The sequence below is a fragment of the Micropterus dolomieu genome, linkage group LG09, assembly GCF_021292245.1.
Source record: "Micropterus dolomieu isolate WLL.071019.BEF.003 ecotype Adirondacks linkage group LG09, ASM2129224v1, whole genome shotgun sequence".
NCBI lineage: Eukaryota > Metazoa > Chordata > Actinopteri > Centrarchiformes > Centrarchidae > Micropterus > Micropterus dolomieu.
The window spans coordinates 22982423-23006981 of record NC_060158.1 but is presented as its reverse complement, the minus strand read 5'-3'; the positions used below and the strand labels follow the sequence as shown (position 1 = coordinate 23006981).

Here is a 24559-nt window from a genome sequence, read left to right as displayed (position 1 = left end):
GATTATAGAATAATAATTCCAATACAGTATCCATTTTTATGAATATTTTATTATTTGTAATAATCTAAATAGAAATCATAGCACTTGTTTCAGCAGTTGTCAGTGGTGTTATTCTCCTGTATTTTAGTATTTTCATCCTAAAATATTGCACCCTCTTGAGTATAAGCTCAACCTACTGTACATCTAAATAGTTTTTACATAAACATTTCCTCATTTTCTGCTCCATGAATGCTTGAAAAGTATGAAATATTTACTTTAGGTGATCGTATATAATTTTTTTACTACTATACTTTGTACATTAATCACCTTATGTTATGACTAATACTGTAAAATTGAAGCATACAACACTCACAAGTGACCTTTTTGATTAAATCTTTTGCCAAAAATATTTTCTTTTCATGATTGTAACGAAACACACAACAACACAGCATCAGTCCAACACGGATCATTTAATAACAAAAAAATTATAATACAAACAAGTTACAAATAAAGAGTGGACTCATTTCTGACCATGTCAAGTGATCAGGCACAGAATTACCACCAAATAACATTTGCATTCGATAACCGTGGCCTTTAGAAACCTGAGCTTGATACAAAATGTCATGAACTGTGTGGTACAAATGTATGTTGAACAATGATTAGGAAGCATTACAAAAGGTAGAGAGTGAGAGTATAAATATACTGTATGTACAACTGATGGAGTAAACTCCTTAATGCAAAATCCGACAGGTGCCTTGCAGCTCTTGAACATTTTCTTCTGTACAGTTAGGAGTTGTAGAAATTGCTTCTGTTGCTAACTCAGTGCCGATGCATCAGCAGGGACATTAGAAACAAATGTGTCTCTTGGCACTATAACAACACAACGCAGAACACTTTTTGTTTCTTCTCTCTACTTCTCCCATATACTGATTTGTATTTCTTTAAATTAAGTTTAAATGTGGAGAAGGAGGATTGGCTGAGTCAGAGTGCTGAGCAGAAATAACACCTTCTCCCTCAGGGCACTGGTCAGCAACAGTATCATAGTATATGCAAAGAACTAATAATGGGTTATTATCTTATTCTGCTGGCAACCACAGAGGATCCTGCTTGGTCACACTCCATTCAGGCTTTCACTTCAGGGGTCACAGGCTGAAGGTCTGGGGTCATGGCGCAGCAGTCACTAGGAGGGGGCATCTTCACCATGTATAGCCTTATACTTGGACATCTCCTCTGGAAAGACTTTGCTGAGCTCGGAGATCAGAAGGCTCTTAAATTTCTGTGACAAACAAACAGCAGAGGTGGGTTTATTACTGAAATATAACGGATTTTAATTTGAAAAATCCGAGAAAAAACAGAGATGGCTGTCTCCAGTATGTGGCTCTTTGTATATTGAAGATGATCCTTGAAAGGGGCATTTTTGTTGTTGTAGGAATTTGTAAATATGCTTGGGAGCACTTAATCAGTGAAACAATTTGTTGGCTCTGTTTATTCTTGCAGTGTCATTGGTGGAGAATCTCAGTGACCCTGGCCTTATCTCTTACCGTCATGGTGTCAATCTTCCCTTTGACCTGCTCGTTCCTCGCCAAGGCTCTCTCCAGACATTCCTTGGTGTACAGCTGAGGGTTTCGACCTTGGTCAATGTATCTACAAACACATGGCATAACATCAGTTGAGGGAAATGTGATGAAGCACAGGTGATGAATTAGATATTCCTTTAGCTAACTTGTCTTGATTAAAGCTTTGCTTCCTGGCACAAAATACATTTCTTAGACCTCATTTTCTAAATAATCAACAACAAAAGAGTGAACAATTTCTTCAAGTTGAAAATGTTATGTTTATAGTATGAGTATGCCGAGTTTTGAAGTGGCTCTCAACAATCCAGAAAAAAAAAAAAGTTAAAAAACCTATGTCAAATTACCAGATTTGCGGACAAAGAATGATACTCTAAAATCGTCAGAATTTCAAATGGGGTTTGGCGTGGCAAAGCGATATGTTCTCTCCACACAACAGTAGGCTGGAATCACGGCAATGCAGCAATGTTTGAGAACAGCAGATACGTAAAGAAAAAACGCCTATTTTATGGGTTATAGAACCGGACAGGCAGAACCACACAGCCTAGCAGCTGGACTCACTCAAAGACCTCCAGCGGTACGTTGATCTCATGAAGCTGTTGACGGCATTTCTCGATGTCTTGCAGTCCAGATATCATGAAATTTCTAAAAGGAAAATGAGCAGAACAGGTGAATATAATGCTTATTTGCAGACTCGTACCATAATAACGTTCTCAGTGATACACGACTCACAGTTTTTGGTTGAGTCCTGCTTGGCTGCTAGGCTGGAAGTCGCTAACGATGATTCCCAACTGTCGAATGTTCTCGATAAACTTCTCCAGGTGCTCCTCCAGGTTATCAAATTTTTCAGCCATCTTAATAAACTATTACTAAACCACTAGATATACATAGAAAGAACTATATTTAGAAGAATCCTTTTGTCAAATACCCGCTGTTTACAGCTAGCATCCGACTCTACGACGGTCACAACGCCAAACTGCTTTACGGCAATAAAATAGCCAATCGCTGTTGGTAATGTTCCGTTACCTAGGTATCAACCAATGACAGATGGTCGTTAACTGACGCTGAAAGCATGAAAGTGTCGTGCTGCCAGTTAGGAAGAAGCGTCTTTGTCAAGACCATATAATGATTTGAGTTAATAACTGCAGAGGAACGCTGACTTTACTACATCTAAATCAGCACTATAAATTTATTTATTTAGATTATATTTAGAAGATGTATCATTTAAGTTGGAAATGTGTGCAAATATGGGGGTATTTATCAAGCTTTTATTATTAAGGACACACACCCGGTCCAAAAGGCATACAATGAAAAACTTAAACAGACAAACACTAAAGTACAAAGGAAAAAACATACAGTCCACAATTAATAAAAACGCAGGCTAAAAGAAGTGTTGTTCAAAGCCAGCACGGCTCCAGAAGATATTGTATTGTTATGCATTACTATGTGTGTCTAAATGCATAGACAGCGCAGTATTTACTTACTGCGCAGTATTACTTACAGTATTTACAATTAGGCTATGTTAGGGATCATTTCAAAGACAATTCAGGAATATGTCTAATAGGCTACCCCCTGGAAATGTTCTGCTGCAATTCAACTCTACATTCAAAAGCATATGAAGGAAAACTTAAGAGAATAAGCTAACTAAGGAACTTAGACTAGGCTACTACTACAGGAAATTATGGGTTGATGACTGTAGTTAACCGTGCTGTTTAAAATTTTAAACACAATCAGTAATAAAGGAAAATGGCTCAAAATAGCCTGTAGCCTATTCTCCAACTAACCTCTATAATAATGCTGAGCTCTGCTCACAGTAGGCTACGTGTATGGTAACGTGTAGGCTAGTCTGTGTAAGTAGGCTACTAACTGCATCGTGATAAATGGGAGACTGAAAGTGAAAGTTGGTGACGCTGACATTACAACTCTGGCATTTAACCATAGCCTGTATTCTTTCAGGTAAACACGGGAACACCAAGTTACACAGAATTGGTCAGAATAAACCAGGAAATAAACCATAAGCCTTCAAAATAAAAGCAACGTCATATTAACAGATATGGCACCTTGCACAGGATGATGTAGTCCCTAAATCTAAATAGCCTATGAAGTACAACAACGTTTTATGTGTGGAATAGACTTTTACCACTGTTTCTGGCCTTAATTAGATGTTATCAAGATACAGTCACTGTAGATAGAAAATTATGCTATTTTTAAAATGTGTATCTTATAGACCACTGTGGCATTGCTCTTCATAGCCTACCTCCAGTTCGTTCTTGGTGCATTGGAATCATCGTTGTGCCTTTTGTGCTATAAGCTATTCATGTTGTTCTTCATTTCACACCCAATAGTTATTGAGCTGATGTTACATTAAAGATATAGGTGGGTCAGTGAGATTTTCTTTTTTTTTTTTGGAAAAGGCAACAAGCCTAACTCAAAGTTAGTGGATTTGTTATGGTCCTTTTTGTAAACAGCAACCGGAATATGTCAATGCTGGAATTTCACATTTTTCATATTGAAATGAAATATCATATTTCTCCATAAATGTAACCATTTTAGAAGCTTGCTCGGTGCCCTGAACGTAAACCAACTGCTGGTCTTTTATTTTGAAATGGCGCAGCCGCCGCAGCGTTTCACCGGTGAGAACAGCCTGGCTGAAGAAGGATTACCGGGGGCTGGTTTGTCCTGGGCTGCATTAAAGCTGGAGCCGCCGCAACTGCAAGCACATCAAAGGCTCTCCTTCTGCTCCTCACTGCTGCTCCCACCGACGGCAGGCCTACTGGATGGTGGAATCATTTCTTCTTTTTACACACAGCGGGATCGGTGTCCGGTCCGCAGGACGAGACATAAACGGACATTTACTACTCCGAATTTCACCCGTCTACGGTAAGCACGGGCTGCTGTCTGACCGCAGGTCTAATATTGGCGTGTATGTGGGCGGGAGAACACGGAAAATGTATGATATTCTCATGATAAGCACTTATGTGGACGCATAGTCATATTGTTATTTCATCGGGCATTATGATATTTTAATTCTTTATAATAATATATTCCATATTGTTTTACAACAGTATGTCGTGTATAGGCTATATATCCTTTCAGTTTATAGTAACCTTAGTAATATGTTTCTTATCTCCTCTTTTTAATCTCCCATAGCCTATGTTTCTATATTATGTCCTATAGGAGTCTAGTGTGTCTCTCGTCCATTTGTTATAACAACCATGAGATGCATTATGGTGCTTTTTCCTCCTATATTGTTCCTTCTGGTAGCCTGTGGTTCCTTCTATGATTCCTGTAGCCATAGATGTCCCTGTATCCCGGTATGCACCCTTCTGTTAAAATGTATTATAAGATCACCTCAGTGCCTCTGCGTAATGCATCGTCCTATCATTGAACAACTGCAGTCACAGTCATGATGTCTGTCCACTTTTTGGGGGACACAAGACTGACTTCCATTGATCTGTTTTGACGAAGCAGTTTTATTTTGGTCTGTATGCGAAAATCCATGTACACTGGCATTTATTTGTTGTTTTACTTCCTTTTCCTTAGTCGAGCCGTGTCGAGATGATGCACTGAGGAGAACACAGCACAGGCTCCCCGGTTGATCATCCTGAGGCTGCAGTGAACGGAGGGGGGATTGCGGTACAACAAGGTTAATAATCAGCATCAATACAGGTCTTCTCTGTGATCGGGAGCCGACTTCACAGAGCGATTCTTGCCCCTGTGCGGGGGGTCGGCGGAGAAATATAGATCTATAAAAATTATGGCCACCCTACTGCGGAAGATCGGTCTGATCCGCCTGCACGACCGAGACACCGAGGACCCAAAGCACCACCAGGGCTCGTTAAAGGGGACCAAAGGGAACCAGAAAAACAACGCCAACAAACACTGTCAGACCGCGAACGAAACCAACATCCTGAGCACCCCGGAGATTAAGGCGAGGAAGCTGGACCAGCACGGCAAGGACAAGCCGTCCGGCAAGGATAAGCAGGGCAAGGATGCGAAGGAGAAGCAGCAGACGGGAGGAGGCGGGAGTAAAGCGACCAGTGCCTCCTCGATACCACCGCTGGCGCCACACCGGCAACACTGCACCCAGGTCCGGACGCGGAGGCTGATGAAGGAGCTACAGGAGATCAGGAGGTTAGGGGACAACTTCATCACGGTGGAGCTGGTGGAGGACAACCTGTATGACTGGAACGTCAAGCTGCACCAGGTGGACAAGGACTCGGCGCTGTGGCAGGACATGAAGGAGACCAGCACCGAGTTCATACTGCTCAACGTCACCTTTCCCGACAATTTCCCCTTCTCGCCGCCGTTCATGCGGGTCCTGACCCCCCGATTGGAGAACGGCTACGTGCTGGACGGCGGGGCCATATGCATGGAGCTGTTGACCCCCCGCGGATGGTCCAGCGCCTACACGGTGGAGGCGGTCATGCGGCAGTTCGCGGCCAGCCTCGTAAAAGGACAGGTGAGGGGAGGAGGGGCTGGCGGGTGAGGGGGCCTGCATGGGATATCATCAACCATACGGCATGTTAATCGTCTCTGGTACATTTTTTTTTTCAGCCATGACAAGCACTGGATATGAGCAGTTCCATTAGGCAAGCGTGCCTCATGCGTAATTAACGCGTAATAATGCTTTTATGTACGTACAACATATGGGTGTTTAGTCTAATATGAATGTTTTAACAAGTTTTTTGTTTAATACAATTGAAAAAATATGAAAATGTCTTTTTGGTCATTTCCAATGAAAAGCATGAATCAATGAAATGTCATTTGTGGGCACCAATGGAGTGACCGCTCATGTCACCATGTTAACAGGAAAATCATGAATGAGCAAATGAGCCCGATTGGGAGATAGTTTTACTTATTTACTTTAAAAATATCATTGCAGGACAAAGGTACAGTAAAAGTGATGTTTTTGCTATTAATAGCATTTTATGTGCTCAGTGTGAGCTATAGGTGCTGTATATCACGGGCCTAGTCTCCTCATTCCCCCCTCCTCTCTGCTACCAGCAAAGCCATGATTGTGAATATTACTAATCTTTATGTGACTTTTACAGCAGCCATTTCATGCAGTGCAACCCCCAGTATCTCGTTGATGCCAGCCCCTCTCTGCAGTCCTCTTTTATTCTTATTCTCTTTTATTGCCTTGCATCCTTTGATAACAAAGGCCTGCTGCCCTGCAATGGAAGTGCTCAAATGCATCCCTCGCAATATCTGTACTGCTATCAGATTATTCTACATAAGGATTCTACAGAATAAGACAATAATTCAACATGTGTGATGTGGGGATAGAAAGGCAGATGAATAAATAGAGACAGCAGGTAGCCCATACCTACCAGCAGTCCTCAGTGACTTACACTGACTGGATTATGTAATCCTGTCAAATCTGTTTTTCACATCCTCAGTGCACTGCAGCAGCAGCAGCAGCGGCGGCGGCTCTGCAATTCCGATGGAATTGGCTGCATCTCCAAATGCACTCCAGGCTATAATCGTTTAAACTCTGAATAGATTGTCTGTTTTCCACCCAGATAAGAATCAGTGTTTTTTCCAATATATTTTCAAATGTCTATTTTTGTGTCATATTCCCGTCAGTTCTTTCTGCGGAGTCTGCTTCTTTCTTCTCTCTGGCTCTCTGTCTTTTGACGTCAGCAGTATGACAGTGCTGTGACAGGAAGCCTTATGTAAACTGTCACTGGATTCTCCTGCCCAACCCCCAATGCTTAGTGCTTTTTTTGTCTTTGATGATATAATGGAACATTATTCCTGAGTCATCTGGTCATTAAGCATCTGTTACCAAGAGAGGTCATGCAAAAAACTATACCCACAGCGGAGAGACAGAGAGATAGGAAAGTGTGTGTGTGTGTGTTCATCTTGATTTGCTGCTTGAGGAGATGAGCTTACAGCTCCGCAGTGCTCCCTAATTATGGTGCAGTGTCTTCCTTCTCCAGTTTGCTAATGGAAACAATATTGATTAATTATCACTGTGTGTGTGTGTGTGTGTGTGTGTGTGTGTGTGTGTGTGTGTGTGTGTGTGTGTGCAAACACACACAGACTGAGTGCTCTTGTCGGCAGTGAACTGTGGTCTGTGTCGTTATCTGTTTTGCAGCACACACCTCAAACTATCCAATTGAAGGAGTTTGTGTGTGTGTGTGTGTGTGTGTGTGTGTGTGTGTGTGTGTGTGTGTGTGTGTGTGTGCGCAGGCCCTGGCATGTGTCTCATGTCCTAATTTTCCAGGAGAAGTGATCGTCTCTCATGCACCATGACAAACACAGCACACAGAACTATATATAAACCTCCGTTCGCCGAAAATATTTATCCGTCCTTGGGCACCGGTTAACTGTGACAATAGAGATGTGGCTTGTTTAGAATCTCCCTCCCTATTTTTAGTGTGAAAGGATACATGCAGTGACAAAGTGGTGAGGTGAAAGTCAACACAGCCACATGTGTCTTCACCTGCAGATGGGAGCACACACACACAATCACACAAGCTGAGATGAGGTGACATTTTAGGAGGTTTGACTGAACTTGAGGCATTAACTAAAAAAAATAATAGACTGGCCGTCTGATACTTAACTTCCCATTTTAAGATGATCACTGTCACGGGGTTATCTAGATTATATGACAGTGAGTTAAGCCATTGCTCTGCAGGTGGTAGAAAAAGGTTGTCTAGTGTGGGACAACTCAGTCTCAAGTTTGATATGGTGTCTGTGTGGTGTGAGCCACTGTGGTCATTGATCTGTAATACAGTATTGTTGTCTGTACAGCAGTGTTTACACTAGTACACTAGTGTCATCTAGAATAATAGTCCATCACAGGCTATAACGCATTCTCTTCTTCACAATTTGCACTGCAGGCACATCTGATTAGATTACTTAGCAAACATTTCTTCACTATTCATATCTTTAAAATAAAAAAAGAATTCCCACACACTGCCAGTCACTTATACAGACAGATTTCACTTTTCACACCTTATCACGTAGTTAAGCTCTGTTGTCATTGTTAGCTGTTCATTATTCATTTGAACTTGAACAGGCTATGTTGGAGAAACTAGCAAGAGACAGCTAGATTTTGAAAGTACCCAACATTTTGTTTTTTTCATTTTATTTATTGATTGCTGTCGGGGTGTAAAGAACATTTCAACAAATATAAAGAAAAGTGCTTCTGAAATAAATTGCCTACCCTACCTTTAAATGTTGGAATGAGCAGATATAAAGTGCTAAAAACGCCGCCCAAAGAATGAAATTGTAACATAAGTTGCAGGGCGACAACAATTTTAATAAGCGATTAATCCTTTTAAGTGTTGCTTTGCTTATAAGAAAAAATGGACATTTGCTGATCAAACCTTTTCAAATTTAATAATGTGCTGCTTTTGTCCAATTGAAAATGGAATACATTTGGATTTTGGAGTGAAATCCAGTAAAAACAAGCATTTTAAAGACATCTTGGGCTCTAGAAACTCAATGAAACTCAATGAAACTAAATGATCAATTCAATATGAAAAATACAAGTAGATAATGGAAATAATAGTCAGTTGCAGTCATGGATATGAACATTTAAAATAAGGATAAAACATGACCAAACCAAATTAAAGTAGGGTATTCCTGCAATCAGTATGTCACTTCACAAGAAACTGATTAAAACAATGACAATTAAAATTGAAGCAGCAGGCACTGAGATATCCTGAGTTTTAGTCCTGAGTATGGGTTAAGCCCCAAATAGACTGGATCCTACATTTCCCATAATGCAAGTGGATAGTGTCCTTCATTAGACCCCTAATGCCCACTTCTCTCAAGACCCACAACTCCAGTTAGTAATGCAGACTTTCTGTTAAAAACATGTAGTCTCCAGGCCCTAGCCTAGAAAACCCCTGATGACATCATCAGGGTTATTTTTTCAAACACTGGAAAGTTCCTTCAGAGCCACAGAGGACGAGTAAATTAAACTCAGTGTGTGAAACCAGTCCCTGTAAAGTTTTCTGTGGTTGTTCTATTGAAGTTCACTTTTATACCGTACAAGGATGAAAGACAGCAAAGTGTTATGCTTACTGTGTGCAGTCAGGGGACACTGGAGCCTGTTACCCTTAAATGACCCCGTCATCAGTCCTGTGGGGCTCTCCTTAATGATCTGATGAGGATGATGATGACTTTGATCTCTATTTGTTTATCCCGACCCCTCTAAGCACATGTCTGCGTTATGCAATCCCCACCGCCGCCAGAGCTGCTTCCCAGCATGCACTGGGGCCTTCACTGCTCTGCCCATTGACTGATCTTCATTCACACGATTACCCAGCAGCCACTTTGCACGAGTGTGTACCTCTCGACGAGCAGGCGCTTAACTCAAATAGATAAACACTGACATGGCACTGTATAGGCCCGGGGTGCTCACTCAGCTGAACCGCAACGCGCACACTCACACGCATGCACACCGATGCACACACTCTTTTATTTCTCTCACGAGTAGATATTTTTACTTTCCCTCCGTCCATCTTTGGATGCGTCAAACAGAGCCATTCTTGTGGATGACCCCGAACACAGTGGCGCTAATTAATGCTCAATTTCCCCCTTTCATGCTGAAGTCATAGACTTTTGTGTAGATGTGTGCATCAATGCACACATTCACAAGCATTATAATCACTCTCTCATTCACACACTCTCTTCCTCCCTCCTCCTATCTTACTCCGTTTCAGGTCTATGTTTCTTTGTCTGACTCTCACACACACACAGGCACTGTTTTCAGTGTAGGCGTATGCAAATAGTCCATCTAATTTGTCCACACACGCACACATGCTGCCCAATGTTCTCCTCAGTGGAAACAAGAGAAATTGATAGCTACTGTGCGTAAAGCAAGTACATGAAGCTCACAGTGATTGGTTTAACAAGCCGAGGGTACGTTCCTCATTGATACCCAACTGCCATAATGATATCCATCCAAAGGCAGCGGCCGCCATTTTGAGGTGGTGACAGCAACCATATGGCGTGATGTGAAGAGACGTGAGGTTATGAAGAGAACAACATATCCAGGCTTTTCACCAATGCTCTCTGACAGTAGCCAACCGGTGCATTATCTGTGTTTGTCAGCTTGGGTAATCTGTATTACAGGCCTCTGGCAGCACAGTGAGGCAGAATAGGTTTCAGGCAGCGCTGCTTAGATGACGCCCAGCTGGTTTGTTTTACATTTTAAAAGGCTGTGTGGATCAGGTTTTTGAGACAAGAGGAGGTTGTCTTTTAATGTGTTTTAGTAAAGTAGAGGAACAGAAAGCAAGTCCCAAAGGAACACTGCATGTAACATCTGATTGAGGCACTCATTACTGAGTCATGTATGGAGTTTTTCAAAACAAGTGAAAAACCCCGGCAATGTAGGGAAACTTTTCTGATTTCCAGCGCAAATCAACTTCCTGCTTCATTGTCTTCATACTAGGTTGGAGATTCGCCAGATCCGACCTTGTTTCAATTGTCTGTCTTCATTGGAAGTGTCTCATGTGTCAAACTCAGCATGAGATTAAATGACCTGTCATGGCAGACATTTATAGCAGGGATTGATTTCAATATTGATTAAAATACGAGTCGAAAAAATAGGACACGCTCTTCAATGTGTTTATGCACTTGAGCGAGAGACGCGGAGGGAAATTGAGAGTGTGAGTGTTGCTAAGCCCTGCAGTGAAATGAGGCCAGTGTTGCTATAGGAATGGAAACTGTAACCCTAATCTCCAGATCATTCAGTGTTATCACCTCATCTCCCTTTAATCCCCTGCATCACTTTTGACCCAAAATAGCCCAGCAAGTACGCAATACGACACAGTGATCATCCATCAGATGTCACAGGAGCAGAGAATTAGTTTTGGACAGTGTTTGGTAAAATCCACTTCTTGTTCACCAATGCTTTTCTTGGGCTAATGTTGTGGCGCATTACAGATAATGCTGATAAACTGTGATGTTTCATCTAAATGTTGTATTTGGGCTCTTCTTTCTCTGTGTTGAGACAAAAGTATTTAGTAAAATAAATGCTGTGAGTTGCTATCTTTTGGACCCAGGAGTCAGCCAGTGTTTTCCGGGGACACAAATGTCCAACGCATGCTGCAAAAATACCCCTGCTCAGTCCCAGTGATACAACAACCATTGTTAACCAGAGAGAAAAAAAAGAACAAAAGGGATGAAAAACTGAAAAGGGACAATACGGGAAATCCCACAACTCTATATCTTTAAATAAGCAACTGAGAGTTTGCTAATCTTATTGTAATAAGCCTGCATGGTAATTCCTCAAACCAAAACCTTAAAAAATTCCATCAAGGATGGATTTGTATTTAAAACAAAATCAAAGTTAAATCAAAATGGATTAGCATAATTAGCACTGATACACACTAGTAACTCATCCATTTTGTTTTTCACTTGCTTTAAAGAGCTGGTTCACCCACATTACAGAAGAAACACATCTACCACGACCCCCAAAGAATTGAGGTGAATTGTAAAAATTTTCAAAAGCATTTTTTAACCTTTAAAAAATAGATATAAGGTGTTAATTAGTGAGATTTAGAGGTGCAGGTAGGTGTGGTATATTACCTTTGAGCAGACCCAGCTAAGCTAACAATGCTGTAGCTTTATATTTACCATACACACAGATATGAGAGTAGTATCCATCTTCTCATTTAACGTTCGGCAAGAAGTTAAATAAGCACACTTTCAAAAGTGCTAACAAAATGAGGGTATTTATGTGCAGCATGCAGAGGAGCTCACCATCTAAAAGAATTTCATTAGTATTGGTTTTGGTGGAGCTGCGTGCAATTTTCTCCCTGCATGGAAACATTCTGGGTAGAGGGGAGGTGGTGCAGTGTTACAGAGCATGTACAAACAAATACACTAAAGTACCTTACACAGCAGCAGGCTAGTGTGTAGTGAGTCAGCTACAACATAGACTTCAGTAAAGCTGCGGTACGACCAGTGGACCGAGATTTAATGTGAAGTCAAACCTGTTGGTCACGACCTTCCATTTGTGATGTTTCTGTGTTTCGGAAGTGATTTTTCTATACAAAATGATGCACTTCAAACTGTAGTGACATTCATATGAATCACACCTTTGTCATGGCTGGGTATCTATCTGAGTGTTCACTGTGAAGACAGTTGTTTCTTTTTCTATTCATGCTCCCACGCACTCTTCTTCAGGGAAGACTTAGCACCACTGCCAACAACAGAATAAGCAGCTTTATCATCACTGGCAACGCCCACCCCTCTTCTCTTCATTTTCTTTGCCCACACAGACTTATTATTAGCCCCAGTGTGTGAAGGCGGGAGGGCTTTAGCAAGGTGGTGCCTGGGTGAAAATGTCTCTGTGGGATGTCACGGTGTGAGATGCTTTTCACACTGAGCACAAGATGGCTACATGCTTGTATATTTATTTTCTGTCATATTTACAACCTTTTCATCATTTAGTGCAGTGGCTGGTTTGGGGCTTCACTTATCTCCCAATTGGCCAGTGTAGTGGAGGATATATTTTCACCTCTGATTGAACCTGACATCTTAAAAGCCCTTTCCCTGCCTTTAAACATTGATCTAATGTTGGTCAACCTGCATCCAGACCACTTGTCCTGTCAACATCTCCCTAGCGGCAGTGCATTCACCATTGAGTTCATCCATGTGCACATGTGGGCTGTGTCTCAAACAGCTTTTACAGGATGAGCTTGACATGGCTACTGACAATCGTGAACAAGAGAACCATCTTTCAATATAATGATTATTTTCCAGTGTTTTGACTTTTATATGACAGTAAACTGAATATCTTCGGGGTTTTGGACATTGGACATTTGTAGATGGCATTTAGGTAATAAGGATTTTTCACCAGTTTCGGACACTTTACAGGCCAAAAAATGGTGGATTTATCAAGAAAATAATTGACAGACATCCCCTAAAGATTTGCCATATAGTGGCTCTAAATTTAAAGTGGAATTGATTTTGCAGCTATGCAAACTCAACCATATGACTTGGATGGAAGCTTCTATCTTAGTTATGGCTAAACAAAGCATTATTCCTAGATTTAGATTATTGCCAACATCTAATCTTGACCTGTTTGTCCATCCAATTATGTAAAAATTCATTCACAATTTGGAGGTTTCCTTCTGACAGACAGCCACTGTGTAAAAATGGCTTCTGTGGCAGACTTTGTACTTTTATGCTGGGCTGTAGCAAGGCATTTAGAAATACCATTAGTCCAACTTCCTCTACATTTCCACATTATAATTATTTACTTGTTCAGTTATATTTTCTCCAAATGCTATCTACTTGCATTACGACTAAATCTCCCAGCTGCCAAAACTATAGAAACGGGAAGTTACAGCTAGCGTTGCTCTGAATCTGCTACTAGTACCTCTATAGCTCACTATGTTATATCTGGTTTGTTCAATTTGTATATAAACCAAAGTGTACAAATGAAACATACTAACAAAACACACCATATGCAAGATGTTTGTAGAATGTAAACTCCTCTCCTCTTTAAAACCCCCAAATCCCCAGAAACATGAAAGACCTTGGTGTCCTTAATGTTAGCTACGCCTCTGTCATGGTGTCCTCTGCAAAGAATCCTGGAAGATTTAAGGAATGAGTCAATTCGTTATTGTCCCATTAGCGGACAAGTTGGATAGCTTCTGTATTTCCACACAATCCTAACCTCATTTCCCTCCTTTCTCTCTGTGTCTTTGTCTTTCCTCACAGGGGCGTATATGTAGGAAATCAGGGAAGTCCAAGAAAGCGTTCAGCCGCAAGGAAGCCGAGGCCACCTTCAAGTCCCTGGTGAAGACCCACGAGAAGTATGGCTGGGTGTCCCCGCCCGTGTCCGACGGCTGAGTGCCCGGCCTCCGACCTTCCGACACCCGCGCTAGCCGGACAAAACCCAGCTAGCCCCGACACGCAAAACGACACACCACGCTAACTCAACTATCTCTCATCTTCACCTTTCGCTGTTTCATTTCATTTTTCCTTTTCAGTTTTGTGTGTCTGTGTTGTTATTTCTTGACAATTTTTTGTCCTCATTTCCGCCGAAAACTCTCGGAGAGCAGACACGCCATCACGATGTCACTACTCCACCAAGAAAGCGACTTTCGTTCCCCTCCCTCTCACCCAGGGGGGTTCTTTCCCCTATTTCGGAAAGACCTGAGAGGGAGGTCTGTGTGTGTGTGTGTGTGTGTGTGTGTGTGTGTGTGTAGATGTTTGTCACTACATTGAACATCAGCTGGGAGTGTGTGCACGTGCATCGGAGTGTGCGTTACTGTTGGTGGATTTCTTTTGTCTTTTTTTAACGCACACCCATGCATGTGCAGTTGGATAAATCGGACAGTGGGGACTGTTCCACCCATGTGAAAGACTACTGAATGAAGGAGACTCATCCCCCTTTTCTTGTGCCCGCAATCCCACCCTCTCCTCTCTCTCCACCCCTCGCTCCCTTCTTCTCTTTAGCACTGAACTGGCGTCACTTCCCACCGTCTCTCTCTGTAGCTGTCGGGTCATTTACATATAAATGAAGCTGTTAATGTTTAATAGACGGGCAGCGCACTGGCGTTTATGCTCACTCATTCAATCCTTCATTTCCCATTTCTTTCGACTGTGCCGTTGCTCACAGTTCAATGCAACATGAAGATTGTATTTTACATGGAGCTGTGCTCTCTCTCTCTCTCTCTCTTTATTTCGCTCGCTCGTTCACTTTGTTTCTCTCTGTTTCTCTTTGTTTCTCGCCATCTCTTGTGGCTAAATTTAGAGCTCACTGTTGCATCGATGGATATTGATTTCTAATGGAGAAATTAGTCACATGTTGCTGTATGCAGAGCCTATGTATGATAAATAGATTGACAGTCAATCACCTCTTTTTCTCTCTCTACTCTCATGTTATTGTGTGTGTGTGTGTGTGTGTGTGTGTGTGTGTGTGCTCTCATGTTATTGTGTGTGTGTGTGTGTGTGTGTGTGTGTGTGTGTGCTGCAGAAGAGGAAGACTGTAATTTCCCATGATTTAGATACCAGATGGTACAGCTGAAGGCCAGGCCTCAGTATGTGTGTGTGAGCAAGGGAGACTACCCTTTAAACAGAGAATATGATTTACTGTGAATGACACTAAAGCCTAAAGGGAGTGCTGTTTATTTGTTAAATTACTCGTCGCCGTCTTGTTCCACTTTCTATGTCCGCTCCTGATTAATACTACTGTAAACGTGTGTGGTTGTGACTGAATACCTGCGTGCACATAGCCTCGTCTGTCTCTCTCCGATCAATGTAAAGAACTAAAGGTCAGCAGAATATACACTTCAGACGCACACACAAGCACGCCCACACATCCACACACAACACACACACACTCGCTCGCACATCTGCGGCCTTGACGGCTGCGGTAACACTAAGGAATGAAGACAGACAGGGGCTCGAGCACCGCCATGGATGGAGTGGTGCTTTAAATGAGCGTACGCTTCAGAGCCCGCCTGATTGATGTCTGCTGAAAGAGGGAGAGGGAGAAGAAGAAGAACAGAGGGAGAGGAGGGAAGCTTTGATCAGTACCGGCTGCTTCTCAGAAATGTCAGGTGGCTTGCAAAATGGCCGAAGACAGATATCATTTGCGCTACCTGTTGTGATTACTTAAGAGACACACAGTTCCTGAGTTCCAACCTTTAAAAGGACTTTATACATGTCTAATATTAGCTCTTCGGCTGCAGCAACGTCGGTCTCAATCAACCCAGGCTCCTACTAGCCACAGACTGCCCATCCGTCCAGTCCAGTGTGCTCCTTGTGTGTTTGTTTTGCTATCTGCCAGTTAAATGTCAGAGGGAAAGCTGCTAATTGGTCTGACATTTCAGCAGAGCGTCATTAGAGAAGAGCAGCTGAGAGCAGAAGGATAGAGGATGTCAAACCTCCCGCTCTGCGCTGACATTTTGTCACTTCCCGCTCCTGCCCTGTGTTTTTTTTTTGAGGGGGAGGATGGGGGTGTAGGGAGGGCAGACAGTGGGTTAGGTGAGGAGAGACAGGAGCATATAGCTCAGTGCCAGTCAGCTCTCAGCCCAGCCGTAATCCTGGAGCAGGATGTTCAAACCGCTGAGCTGAAGCCATTGAGCTGAAGCTGCCAGCATGCAGCGTTTGGACCAGGCCGCGCCGCGTTTGAAAGCCCGCCTTGTGTTGCGTTTGTGGTCGATGACAAATGTCCGCCTGTGTGTTTGTGTGAGTGCATGCGTGTGTTACACTCCCATTATGAAAAAAAATAGGCAAAAGACAAACAACAACAAAAAAAAAAGACAAAACACCATCTGGTATGTGATCATGTACGAAAGCGTGTTAGTCCTCTTTGAATTCGGCTAGTCATTTCAGGGTCGATCGTTTAGTGATCTCTTGGCTTGTCAGCGGAGAAAACTGTAAACTGAATTATTATTAAGACAAAATATCTCAAAAGCTGAGTGTTTGCTGGTTTCAAGAGAACAATTTTGTGATATAGTTTAGATTGGTAGTTTGCAGACACTAACTGGGTGAACTGATTATGTTGTATTATATCTGCATGTGATATGTGATTGGTAGCTAGCTACTGTATATCTTTTTTCAAGAAAAGCAAGAAAAAAATACGGGGGGTGGGAACAAAAATGCAAATGCTTCTCTTTTCTTTTTCTTTTTTTGGGTTCTGTACTGTATGTATATTTTCTTTCTTTCTAAGCGTCCTAAAAATGTCACATTGTGTTATATGAATGTTTGTGTTTTAATTTATTTGTGGTTTGCCAAAATGAAGATTTGAAGCATGTTGCAGTTATTGTCACAAGAACATGAGAAGAAAAAAAAAATCATACAAAGAATGATAGCCTATGTATTTGTGCGATGGGGGAAGGTGTGTTTATTTGGGGGGGATTTCAGGGAGTCAAGAAGGACAGAAGGTTGGAAAGCCTCAACATTATAAAGGGAGTATTTCCTTCATTGGGAGTGCATCAAAGTGGAATCAAGAAAATTCCTACACTCCCATGAATACTTCTTAGTCCCCTCCATGATGTCACTACTGTCCCTTCCCCATTGGTCCTGCTCTAGACAGTGAATTGGCTTATGGGCAATGCAGTCAACACAACGATCTGGACTAAAAGTTCCCCCAGTCACAGATCTAGGATCAGTATGACCTCCCTATGCTTCAAATCTCACTCGTGAAGGGAATGTGCACATCTGACCTGTGATCAGTTACTCTGGGCAACTTCATCCCACTCCTGACTCGAGTGTTTGGTCGAGACCGAGTTCATAAAAGTTCAAATGGTGAAAGGTCGCTGCAAGACCAAACAGGAATGTGCAATAAAAGTTACAGCTTATTCAAACTCTGCTGATTGGACTGTGGTTTTGTTTCATATATGAGCTAATATCACACCTGGGAGCTTCGTTTGCTGCTACACCTGCAGGTTTTTTAATGACCCACTTCAGGCTGCTGTGTCCTCTGCATGGCCCCTGCATTGTCCTACTTTCATTTGCTGCAGTCAATAAGACATTGCTTCTACCATCCTCAGTGAGGACAGACTATAATCATACGTCCTCTACTCTTGGGCTTTTCAGATGGCCTCCAGCTCGATGGAACACAGTGTTCCCTTTGTGTGTGGAGTGGTCTCCCTAATCTGAAACAGGCGCCTGCAAGTGGATGTGTTAAAGAAAGTGTGTGCATGGGTCATGCTGAGAGATTAAGGTAGGACTCCAACTGGACATAGTATTCAGGGTGTTTTGTGAAGGTTAAATAAGGTGAACGGTCCAGACAATACACATCCTAAAGGAAAATGCTTTTCCATCAATATATATAAACAACATTTTTCACCATTGCTGGGATTTGGAAACATCACAAGATTGGAGTCCAATATGGGAAGGAATACAAACCTCCAGTTTTACCTTAAATTTAAAATCCTGGCCTACTGTAATCTGTCCATTGTAAATAACAATTAGGATTTTGACCTACCTATGTCGGTGTGCAGGGTGTTTAAAGCAAGTGAGAAATAAGACAACTTGATTTTCGTCTAGTGAAAGGTTTTTTTTCTTGTGCAGTGATATGGTGTATTTGAAGATAATGTCACCTGATCGAGCAGATTAAACAAGCTGATATTCGTTGGAGGTACCTGGATTGAACTCCCTCCAGTGACAAATAAGTGGTAGGATTTTCACAGTAAACATTTTGACATGTCACAGTTGGGGGGAAAAAGCACAGATTTAAATGATAAAATGAATGGCAGCTGAATTTCCTTTATCCACTTTAGTTCCTGGTATTGTGCCTGCTGGCTCACTGGGACGCTTAAATATAATGGGGCCATTGTTAATGTGATTGGTAACACCTGTGATTTCTTTGTGGCTATGACAAGTCAGAATGTCTGCTGTAAAAAAGGCCTATATAGTCCTGTTTCATCACAGTATTCTTCTGTCTTTTGTACTATTTAACATTATTTCAGGGATTACATTTGCTTAAATGCCATCAGAATAGATCCTATCAGAGATATGACAGCTTGACTCATCATGGCTTACACTCAGACACTTAAATGAAATGGAGGCATCATTAAAGTTATTACTAACACCTGTGTTTTTCCTGCAAGGACAAGTTAAGATGTCTGCTGTGAAGCAGTGTTGAGCATTTTGGGAAACATGCTTGTCCCCTTTATTACCGAGAGTTAGATGAGAAGACTGATACCACTCTCACGTCTGTACACTAAATATGAAGCTACAGCAGTCAGTCGGTTATCTTAGCTTAGCATAAAGAGTGATAAAGAGCTCACATGATCCCAGCAGCACCTCTAAAGCTCACTAACTAACACGTTATATCTTGTTTGTGTTCAAAAGCTGAAGCGTAGAGATGACTTGGCCTTACAGGGGCTGAAGTAAGATCATGTAAACTGACAAACTGATTCAGTCCTTGTCAGGACCGACACTCATATCTGCTGAACTAGGCACATTTTCAAAAATTAAATGAACGCGCATACACCCGCCCTTACACACACACACACACACACACACTGCTGCTGCATCATCATCATTGCTGACATATCCCAGTTAATTGATCCCTGAGCACTCGTTTTTGTCTAGTTGATTTGGTTTCCCCGCTGCTCATTAGGGCGGGAGAGAGACAGAGCAGTGTACGGATCAGAGAGAGTGAGCAGGATATTGATGACACCATTCTGAATACTCTGAGGACAACGGGGCAAGCAAAGAAGCTTCATTTTACTCATTAGTTAGCACACCAAAAAAAGCCAGTTCTGTGTGTTTTGTGCGTGTATGTGTTTGAGTGCACTCCTGCTCGAATGGAGGCTACAGACAAGAAGATTCATTATTCAATTGTGAGACAAGACTCAGTCCCCTGAAGGTAACCTTGACACAGAAAACATCCAAAACAGCTCCGGGAGACAGAAAACAAAACAGGAGGCAGAGTGAGGCGAGAGAGCAAGCTAAGGGGAAGGTGACCGTGACTGTGTTTATATTTTCAGCTTATTGTTTTTATTCCAATCCCCCCCCCCCCCAAGAGGAAGCTGTTTTTGTGATTTGTAAAAGCAATGATGAAATGGCGACACACCAAACTGAGAGATGCGAGCATATGGCACCTGTCTTGATGGGGCAAGCTTAGTCGGAATGAGATTTTAATAGGAGTGAGGAAATGGGGATGAGCTGTTTTATATGGGTGGTGTTGTACCTGGAGTTTTATTCAGGATTATGGATGTAGTGGTAAAACCTCCTCAACGAAATCTAGCCACGTTTGTTTCTGCGGAATAGTTTGCCTTCCTTCTCAAAAAAGAACATACATCTCGGTGATAAAGTCAGACGATTCATCACTGCAACTAGTAGCACACTGGGGTGTAAGATAAAGATAGGTGTTTTTAAGTTAAACAGCTTAGAAGGGTGGCTGTTTACACATGTTTTCATTTACCAGTCATTACACAAAAAGTGGCCTGCAGGGCGTGTATGGTTTTCTGTGAATATACAATGTATTGTTTTAAGCAATTTGTCATAATGATAGCTAATCTCTTAATTGAATGTTTTGTATGTTTAATAATAATAATAATTTACAGCAGGTACCTTTAACACAGTCTTTTAATTGAACCACTACCTGTTACCTTTACTGTTTGTCTAATACAAATCACTTGTGACGCTTGCACTGTCAGTTAGAAAAGGTTATCCCCTCCATGTGCATATAACAAACTAAAAAGAACATAGCTACTTGTGATGTTTTATTTCCAGTTCACGCTTTTTCAGGCAGTTCATCAGAACCATTTGTAGTTTCATCACTATCTTCATAAAAGTCAAGTAACTTGTACCGTGCTCCATCAGACAAAATGTCTCACGCACACTGAAAACAGTTTCCCTTGTTTTAGGCGACAGTGTCAACAGAGTAAAACACAGACTCACCTTCGGTTGGGGATAGATCTTTCAGGATGTCCCGCACAGTCTTTGGTCCTAAAACATTTATTGTGATCATCTCAGCTTTCGTTCTTATCAAGTTCATCTTCTTCAAAACGTTTGAGTAATGAAACAACGCACCACTTAGCTTAACAAGACAGTCGGTGCTGTTGTAGCTGACTCTATTTTTGAGAGTGTGATACACTGCGAGGCTTCACTTGCCGCTATTTTGTCAATTTTCCACAGTAGTTACATTTAACGTTACTTAACGTATACTGAGGTGCGTGAGGGGGGCTTTGATTGGATGATGGCAGGTGTCGTGGTCATTGTTGAGTGTCGTGATCAGCACTACTGCTGTTGCTGTTGTATCAGTCAGTGGTCAGATCAGCGCAGTAGTCAAAAAACGGGACAAGAGAGGTCACGTATGGGACAAATCAATTTAGGTCTAATATAAGGGACATCACAGCCAATATGGGACAGGTGTCAACCTTAGTTAGCTAACGGTATGGCCACTATAGGCTACTGGTCATAACAGACTTAAGTAAGGTTGTAGCATCAAAACCCCTGATTGTATTATATTATGTAAAGTTGCATTTTGTGTTGTTTCTTTTTTTTAGAAGTTACATAGTCCCACTTTATTGTGTAGTCATTTCAGAAAATAATTGTATAATTGTATAAATGAAATTAGTCAGAGAAACAAATCCTCTTATTCAAGGAGATGGAGCTAGCAAATCTTAGCTGGAAAACACCATTTTGCTTGATCAATGAAAAATTATTATTACTGTACCCATCTGAAAACTTCTTGTGGTCATGCCAATAAAGACTTTTCTCATAAATCTTTTCTCAGAAGCAGAGGTGAAAAAAGCATGACCCTGTAACGCTGTTCTCATAGTGCCTCGTACTAACGTTTAACATTGGTTCTCCTATCCTTAAGCAAGTAGCTTTAGTTTCCAAACCTTAACCACAGAGATAGCGGATCAAAACACCTGTATGAATGAATTTTGTTTTGGTAAAATGTGTTTTATTTGAACACAGATTATGAACTTATCATTTCAGTACTACTGGGAAACAACAAAGGGATAGTGACCCTCCATGAGGCAAGCGGAGACACTGAAAGAGGGAGACTGTGATAAACAAAAAGAGATCTAGCAAGACAGTGAAATAAGGCCACCCAGCCTGTGGAGCAGGGGGTTAGCTTCTCCTCTCCATCTGAATTATATTAACTTCATTAGATAAGATGTGATTTGTGAGTCTCCCATTTCCTCTGCCCCGTCCTCGCTGTCACACACAATGCCGAGGAGAGTTCCCAGAATGTCTCCATATGAGATCAACCTTGTCGAGAGCTTGCCAGAGGACTCCTCCTGCTTGCAGAACACGCGAACATACACGCCATTAGATACACGCGCACATCGAACGCTCTCAAGCACAGCAGCACTTGCTGTTCAATTGGTGGCAGAGCTAATGTCAAGAGGATCAGTAGAGGCAGGAAAGGGCTGTAAAAGGGTCAGAGAAGAAAAACCTGAATGGCCAGAAACCTCTAGGGAGAGGCCTTCAAAAAGCCTGTGTTGAATTATAGATCCTACCTCCCTCCCCATACAAAAGTCAATACATATTGTATATAGCTGTCTTTGAAAATGCATGAAATACTGGAGGTGCTTTTCCATCGATGATATAGGGATCACATATAAAATATTATCTGTTGATCATGCTAATTCAAACAGGATGATATACAATGATGCTTTGTTGGACAAACGTGTCTCAGAGTAGGAGCTGGAGGATGCTCCGCCTCCTCAGGAGGATGAGAAATAATAGGACACACTGTGTGCATGAGCGATGCAATAGCTGAGATGTGATTTCATTCTATACAGGCTGCATGCATTATGCATCCATGCCCTATACACGGGTGTCTCACTTGGAAATATGGTGTTAAATAATGAATTTGTTTTCCCTGTTGATACACAGATGTATGGATAAGATGAATGTGTGTGTGTGTGTGTTTGTGTGTGTGAAAATTTGCATATAGATGTGCATGTGCTTGAATAACCGGGGCCATAAAAAATTTATTTTGCTCCATGAGACAAACATTTGCACGATAAATTAGAGGACACTTAAAACAGTGTGAAGAATGGAAGTCATTTGCAGCAGTCAAAACAAGCGTGATCAGAGCTCAGTTAGCAGAGCTGCTTTCATTTACCAAGCTAGGTGGCTAAATGCGGTGTATGTCATGCCCTTTAAATATTCTGATACATGGCAGTTTTCTCCCATACACAGTTCTGCTCAACATTATAGCGATTTCAGTAACTGAAAAGTAAAAGAGAATGAAAGTGTGTACATCATTTCTGTATGTATGTTTTTATTATCCCATTTCAGTATTATTCTGTATTAAGTAAAACACTACAGTGTGTTTGTAGTCCTGTGCAGAAATCGGAGCACCTTTCATCATGGATCGTTAAATTTCTTTCATCACTGTCCAAGCTCAAAAACCCCACTCTATCTAGACAGTACCTGTGAAATCTGAGTGTGTTTGCCAGGTCAACCCACTGTATTAATAAATGAAATGGTGGCAAAGATCCAGACCCAGAATGAAGGGTAAGTAGATTGGTTCTTGAGTAATACCGTACATTTCTATTTCATCAGTGCCACTCACAAAACTAAAGTCTATATTAAATGACCATCAATTAATCATACATCAATTTTTTTATTTTATTAATTCTGTGAAATGGCCAATTTTGCAACATAAGATCAGAGCATTTCTTCCTCCTTTGAGGACGAAAGTCTGTAAAGGTCACCATCCTGTGTGCAGTGACCATATAAATGACTATGAAACGATTGGTAAATTTGTTGCTGAAAAAAAAAGGATGCCTTAGGCAACAATGATGACGGTCCACAGCCTTCCACAGAGAGGAAGTGCATTCAGTGTAGAGTATTTCCTACTTGAGAGCCTCATGACAAGTGAGAAATGATATTTGAGCTGCGCTAAAACACCCTAATTGTCCAGAGTGGATCAGCTAGATAACTGCCTATGGTATTCTTTTTAAACAATTTTTACTATCTTTGCATTTTCAGTTCACCTGACTTTATTGTATACTAATGCAAATAATGTCATGTTAATGCAATCCAAGCTAAAGTTTGTGTTCTTCCCTTACTCATTATGGCCTTGAATGATGAGTGCCTCCTACAACAGTATGCTTGGTAAAATCAGCACATGCGTAGGAGCGGGAAGTGGAGTGTAAAAAAGGGATGATAAATATAGATTCCTGAAGGAAGACTAGAATCAGTCCCCTCTCACTTCCTGTCTGTCTTTCTCTGACACTCTCTACTTGGGCGTGTGTGTTAAATACAGATAGAGAGTGTAAAGCTCTGTACTCCTCTCTTTCAAACTGCAATTAGCTCTTATGTAAGCTTTGGCACTGGGATGGAGGCTACCGCAAGCTTTGGCAGCTACTTCCCCTCTCCCTCTGTCTGTCTCTCTCTCTGTAGCATGTTGCCATTCTTAGCAGACTGGGACTCACTATAAATATTTTATATGGCACAGTGCATGTGGGAAAAATGTATTTTTAGCCTCTTTCAGTGCTTTCACTGGAAGCCAGTTCTCCGTGAAGCCAGACAGCTTTTTGGTGTGGATTAATTCCACTCTCCTCCTCTGTGCATGTGTACGCGCATGTGCATCAGGG

At 41.7% G+C, this 24559-nt stretch overlaps 2 protein-coding genes across 2 annotated transcripts; one reads left to right on the top strand and one right to left on the bottom strand.

Moving 5' to 3' along the window:
- Positions 1–430: 430 nt before the first annotated feature.
- On the bottom strand, positions 431–2538 carry med10 (mediator complex subunit 10). Its single transcript, XM_046058400.1, has 4 exons — positions 2283–2538; positions 2112–2195; positions 1521–1623; positions 431–1255 (listed from the first exon to the last, which is right to left on the bottom strand). Exons 1-4 carry the CDS (start codon positions 2402–2404, stop codon positions 1160–1162), a joined length of 405 nt encoding a protein of 134 aa, XP_045914356.1. The 5' UTR covers positions 2405–2538; the 3' UTR covers positions 431–1159.
- ube2ql1 (ubiquitin-conjugating enzyme E2Q family-like 1) lies at positions 1965–15444 on the top strand. Its single transcript, XM_046058399.1, has 4 exons — positions 1965–2219; positions 4165–4430; positions 5094–6012; positions 14247–15444. The coding sequence occupies exons 3-4, from the start codon at positions 5308–5310 to the stop codon at positions 14376–14378; spliced, it is 837 nt and encodes a 278-aa protein (XP_045914355.1). The 5' UTR covers positions 1965–2219; positions 4165–4430; positions 5094–5307; the 3' UTR covers positions 14379–15444.
- The last annotated feature ends 9115 nt before the right edge of the window (positions 15445–24559 follow it).

Excerpts from the sequence above, each read along its gene's own strand:
- med10 (XM_046058400.1), bottom strand. The coding sequence starts at position 2,404 with ATGGCTGAAAAATTTGATAACCTGGAGGAGCACCTGGAGAAGTTTATC. Across the intron at positions 2,196-2,282 it reads GCAGGACTCAACCAAAAACT|AAATTTCATGATATCTGGAC; the intron begins GTGAGTCGTGTA and ends TTTTCCTTTTAG. Across the intron at positions 1,624-2,111 it reads GTACCGCTGGAGGTCTTTGA|ATACATTGACCAAGGTCGAA; the intron begins GTGAGTCCAGCT and ends ATGTGTTTGTAG.
- ube2ql1 (XM_046058399.1), top strand. The coding sequence starts at position 5,308 with ATGGCCACCCTACTGCGGAAGATCGGTCTGATCCGCCTGCACGACCGA. Across the intron at positions 6,013-14,246 it reads CCAGCCTCGTAAAAGGACAG|GGGCGTATATGTAGGAAATC; the intron begins GTGAGGGGAGGA and ends CTTTCCTCACAG.